Here is a 5,844-nt window from a genome sequence, read left to right as displayed (position 1 = left end):
ATAATAATAATAATAATAATAATAATAATAATAATAATAATAATAATAATAATAATAATAATAATAAAAACTGGAACGTTAATGAAAATAGTGATAATAGCATATTACGTAAGTAATTATGTACATATTAAATCCGATAACTTCGACAAAGTAGCAACACGAAAAAGAAAAAACAACAAACGAGTGTTAAACACAATATAGCTAAATTCGAAGCACGTCGATGAAACAAAACGAATACATAGTCAGACTTTGATCCTGACGTGAAAATGCTTGATAATTTTTAATAAATCTCCGGAACTCTCTCTTTCTTCACTTTTCTTAATCTTGATTTGCTCATTATATGTTATTATTTATTCTTTTTTTTCTAACCTCTTTCTTCGACTTCTCTATTCCCGAGAAAAAACAATGGAATAAACGCAGAAACGTTAATTCGCCTTGTAAAAACGTTGCATGCTGTAATTTTAAATCGTGTACCTTTATTGCGTGTGTGTGATCCTTTTCTCGATACCAAACACTCTGACATACTTTGAATTTTATTCTTTTTTATCTCTCGTATTTTTCTTGTTTTTCGTTCTTCAATCATTTTCAATCCTTTCTTCTTCGCGAAATCAAGGCAATCGTAACATATATAACTCGGTCAGAGAAAAGACGAGAAATACTTGTCAACAAAAATTTGCACAAATGAGCAATGTAATTGCTGGAAGCTCTGTACCGAGTAGCGTCCCTGAGACCCGTGATAGTTGGCGCTAGTGTATTTGAGCGGCTTGGCGTCAGTCGCTACCGGTTCCGCTATTCCCAAAGTATTCTCCGGCATCACCACGACATATTGGACATGTTCGATTTGACTATAATCACATATAAATAAATAGATTATTATAATTAATTCTTCTATTTATATAAGTTTTTCAAATTTTTAATTTAATAAATAATTCATTATATAATATAGTGGATTGTTGATAATCCAAAAGTTTTATTCTCAATGTCTATGTAATGAGTCATTAATAACTCACAGAAAAGCTTAATGTAATGAGATATTAATAATTCATTAAAAAAAACTTACTTTAAGCCACTTATCGATGCATTTAGAATGGAATTCATGTGAGCACGGCAAAACACGCAACGATTGCAAAGCTTCGAAGTCACACATGCAAACCACGCAGTTAGTTTGATCTCCTTGATGAGTTTCTGCATTGAATTTGTACGATGGCAACTGCTCCACTTCGGCTCGAGTCAGTCCTCGTGGTTTAGCTTCTCCTAGCCTCTCCGCCAAAGATAAAAGAGCTTCGTAATTTTCTGTTGCTGAATCTGGCGAGGAGAGTTCCGCCTGACTATATGGGGATAATGGTGGGTTGCTGAGCATTGCGCTATAAATGAGAAAATTTTATAAATTACACAGATGAAATTATTATAGATAAATTAAGTTATATTAAAACTGTCGAAATTCTTTATGTATTTTATAACTCTTTTCTATTATTTATAATAAATCTAAAAATCATTTAGTAATATTAAAATATATATGTTTTTCTTTTATAGATAGGAGAATTATCTATTTTTCTTACAAGTTTCTTCTAAACAGCATTGATATTAATCAGAGAAATATACTTACAAGAAGTGCAACAAGAATCCTGAATAAGTAGTCGGTGGTATCGGAGGCGTACCTCTCCATCTACTCGACCTTGATCGTCTGAGCGTGTGAACATTTGACGCTGTGCGTCGAGTCCTGGTCTGAATCATTTCCAATTGACTGTTTCTTGTTTCTGATAAGAATATAGGGGTAGGAGTAGGAGTAGTAACTTGAGTAAGAGCCGGCGGTGAATACGAATGTGGTAATGGTAATGGAGCGCCAGCTGCAGCTCCCACTCTATGATGATGATGGGATTCTATTAACTCTAATTCAACTTCTCGCTACAACAAAGAGAAAGCAAAAAGGAAAACATCAAATAAATATATTTTTCCTTAGCAATGATATGAAATAGTCTGACAATAGTCTTATATATATCTACATAATAATTTATTTTATTTGTTGTGAAGTATACCTGTTGAGAGAGTTGATGGTGCGCCGTATAATGAGTAGTATGGACGGGTGGTGGTGGCGCGTGAGCATGATGAAGAGCCGCTACAGGACCTCCGGTTGGTGTAGGATATCCTCTGGATGTTGCGCCAACTATCGAACCAACCAAGCTGTGACCTGGATGGGTTGGGTGAGTTGCTGAATAGTGACTATGATGCGTAACCTATGGAAATATATTTATTTACCATAATACGGGAAATATTTCAAATTTCTTTATTAAATATAAAAAAAATATATAAAATATTTGTATTAAATGAAAAAAAGTATATTAAATATTTATATCATTATATATATAGTATTATAATATAATATATTATATATATATATATATATATAATATTTTTCAATAAAAAATTATACAAAAAAATATGTAAATTAAAAAAACTAAATTAAAAGGAAAATATATAGATTTTTTTCTTTTATAATTTATAAAAGGATATTTCTTTTACCTGACACGAGTGTGCAAACGCGTGTGCTCCGGTTGGTGTGTATAAGCCGTGCAATTGGCAAGGAATTCTATAACCTGTCGCCTGAGGATGCCAGAGTGGTTCTCCGCTAACAGCAACTCCTAAACCGGAAACACCAACTTGTCCAACATCTACAACTACAGGACCGTTTGCTCCTTGCGCAGGATGATGTCCTGTGCCCGGTGGATGATGGGGATGCGTTTGATGCGCGTTATGTATATTATGATGCGAATTATGTAAATTATGATGCGAATTGTGAATATTGTGGTGAGAACTATGGATTCCATGATGGGAATTATGAATGGGCGGATGGGGAGTGTGACCCGGCACAAACGGATAGGACAAGCCGAACGAATCCGTGTATCGTTGATAACGATTTCTGATAGTTGGACTGCCGCGTGTGGACATATGATTCCGTGGTGATCGTCTCTGGGGCGCCGCTGAGAATTCCCATGGCGGTGGAGTGGTATGTAACGGTGGTGTAGGAGACGGTGGTGTTGTTTCACGAACTTCTATACCAGAGACGGCACCGTTACGGGATATTCGACGACGTTTCCTAGATGGAGACTCGCTCTAAAAACGTATCCACATAAAAACGTATATTGATTTCGTATCGGAAATCGAATATATATAATATATATATATATATATGTTATATACCTTTCTACCATCGTCTTGACTAGGTTGTCTGTAATATGGTGGCGATGGTTGTATTTGTACAGGACTCAGAGGTAATTGATTTGTGGCTAAAAGGAAAAGAGAAAAAAAAAAATCATTTATTTTTACAATCATATAATTATAATGCAATATAAAAACTATAATATACCTTGGGAACTCCTACGATACTCCATATCAACATTGCTAGCTCCGAGACCTGGACTCATGTTCAATAATGGACCGCGCATCGTGTTCTCCTGCGAGTACATATATCTTTTAAGAAAAAAAGTACACGTAGATTGATGCATATAGATAATGTAGAAGGAGGAATGCTTACTTGGCCGCAGATATTGATGTGTAACGGAGGGGAATTGGCCGGTGGACCCACGGATTCTTGTGGAAAATGCGTCGGTGGACCTCTCGATTGTGGACTATGCTGCGGAGGCGGTTTATATCCCACACTAGACCCGCCTACGTTCCCGTGATACGAAACTTCTTTACCGTTTGGCCCGGTAGACGTACCAACGCCAGGGCAATCCCTAAATATGTGCAGAAATGACAAAATCATTAACGGTCATAATGTATAACACGATGTTAAGAGTAAAATCAAGTATTTAAATTTTTACTAAATCAAAATTAAATAGTAATTATTGGAAATTCTACAGAATTTGGACTACCTCAAATATTTTACAACAAATTTATTAGATCCCGAAGAAGAATTTAAATTTAAATTTTTATATAAATTTAATCATAGTTAATAAATTTAATCATGAGATTCAATTATGAGATTTTATTACGAGCAATGCCAATAATTTCACTGAAATTTCTACAGATTTCCTAAAATCACCGAATTATTTTTAACGTAACATTGATCGTATAACTTTTAGTAGATTTTTTTCCTTAAACATGATTTACGTCAATTCTTAATTATTTGCGTATATCGATCTATCGAATAGTTAGTATACATCTAATGAATAGTGTCGATTTAATGATTCGATACATGCCGTAAATTGTCATAAGTAATAATAAGTACGAATCTCTTGTACTCTTGTATAATTATAACGATAGTGGCGACATTTTTATTCTTCTAACCTTAAAATATTTATCGATTAATAAAATGATATTCGTTCAAGTACATTACACAAACGGAAATAACATTATCATTAATTATGCTGAATAAATGTAACCATTTTATTATGGATATATTTGCACTAATCATATTTATATAATATTTATGATACGTGAATCTATCGTGAAATGATTCTGTTTTCATAGTTGAAGTGTTCCCTGAACAAGATAATACGAAACACATGACAATGAAAAACTCGAATATGAAGAAATAAACTTATGTATAATCATTCAAATAATTGTCATTCAGTGAATTCATGCTAAACAAGATAGTCAGTGAAGAGAGAATGTGTAAACATGATACGCTAAGAGAGAAAATAAAAATGTGGAAAAAAGAAGAAAAAAATAATAAAACAAGAACAAATATTCAAACATTCATGTAATGTATAGAAGAAAATCATTTTGTAAATGAGTACTTATATACAATATATATATATATATATGTATATATATTGTAATTAATTTAAAATGGTTTTGCATAGTTTTTCATGCATCATAAGTTCGCAAATTTTCGTTGAAAAGATTTTGCATCGAATGAAAATAATTTATCCATTGTATATATAGATTATATAGATTATATAGACCGCATATATAACTTATTTAATCGTGCCATTTGTGAAATGAATATTATGTTTACATTGTGTATTATATCTTTCTATATTACATACGATATAATTTTATGTGTATATATACAAAAACAATTTCACAAAATCGTTTCAATCGAGCAAGCTACATGTGCATTTTTTTTTTTACATGCATACGCGCATATGTATCGCGTGATTCATGAATTATATGATCGAACTTTTATCAACGATTCACGGTATCCTACTGTTTCCTAATCGCGAAACATTAAATTTTGGAATAAACTCGAAAAAGAGGTTTTTCAGATTTTGAAGAAATTGAGAAAAGATAAACGAAAAATTTTAACAAATTAAAGAATTCTAAATGTCAACGTGAAAAACAAAATGTGAAAATGAAAATGCGCTGCGGTTGCATTTGCAGCATCACAACTCGAGGACAACTCTGCTTGCGTCTATTATCGTTGATTAGAATCGTCGACTCTTCAATATCGGTTGTTCTGAAAATTAAATACACACTTGCTAGGCCGAACACGTTACTCATATTACTTTCGTGACAATTGGTTCACTTTCGTCCTTCCATGCCGATCGTTCATGGTAAATGCGGAAATCTATCGACGAGCGTTCGATTCTCGATTGATCGCACAATTAATCGACGACAATCGAGATTCATTCGAGAATTATAGCAATGTGCGCGCAATTCTCGACATTACGAAGGATTATATAATAATATTCTTGAACAAAAAAAGTCCGTTACGATAATTATTTGTATGATTTCACGATAACAAATCATGATATTTCCGATTATTTTGAATAGTGTAGCCTCGTATACGAATAGATTGTGTATTATCGACATGACGTTAACAAATCTCACGATTGTATAAGAGAAGAAAAGATTGTTAAGAAATACAGGAAAATAAAAAAAAAAAAAAAAAAAAAAAAA

General features: G+C 32.8%; 1 protein-coding gene across 12 annotated transcripts in view; it reads right to left on the bottom strand.

Annotated features, from left to right (window-relative positions):
• Nucleotides 1-36: 36 nt before the first annotated feature.
• LOC122713956 (RING finger protein 44-like) overlaps nt 37-5,844 on the bottom strand; it is a 33,639-nt gene continuing 27,831 nt past the window's right edge. For 11 of the 12 annotated variants that reach the window (XM_043934810.1, XM_043934809.1, XM_043934814.1 and 8 more), the window contains 8 exons: nt 3,533-3,734; nt 3,365-3,452; nt 3,199-3,284; nt 2,521-3,111; nt 2,037-2,234; nt 1,607-1,905; nt 1,061-1,364; nt 38-845 (listed from right to left, as the gene is read on the bottom strand). In XM_043934810.1, coding sequence (XP_043790745.1) covers nt 771-845; nt 1,061-1,364; nt 1,607-1,905; nt 2,037-2,234; nt 2,521-3,111; nt 3,199-3,284; nt 3,365-3,452; nt 3,533-3,734 — 1,843 coding nt within the window. In that variant the 3' untranslated portion in view covers nt 38-770. Of the gene's footprint in view, nt 846-1,060; nt 1,365-1,606; nt 1,906-2,036; nt 2,235-2,520; nt 3,112-3,198; nt 3,285-3,364; nt 3,453-3,532; nt 3,735-5,844 lie in introns of all 12 variants that reach the window. The other variant, XR_006346541.1, reaches the window with a different exon arrangement.

The sequence above is a fragment of the Apis laboriosa genome, unplaced genomic scaffold (genome assembly GCF_014066325.1).
Source record: "Apis laboriosa isolate Shangri-la unplaced genomic scaffold, ASM1406632v1 scaffold26_cov146, whole genome shotgun sequence".
NCBI lineage: Eukaryota > Metazoa > Arthropoda > Insecta > Hymenoptera > Apidae > Apis > Apis laboriosa.
Note: the sequence above shows the minus strand (reverse complement) of the source record. Positions and strands in the feature narration are given on the sequence as shown.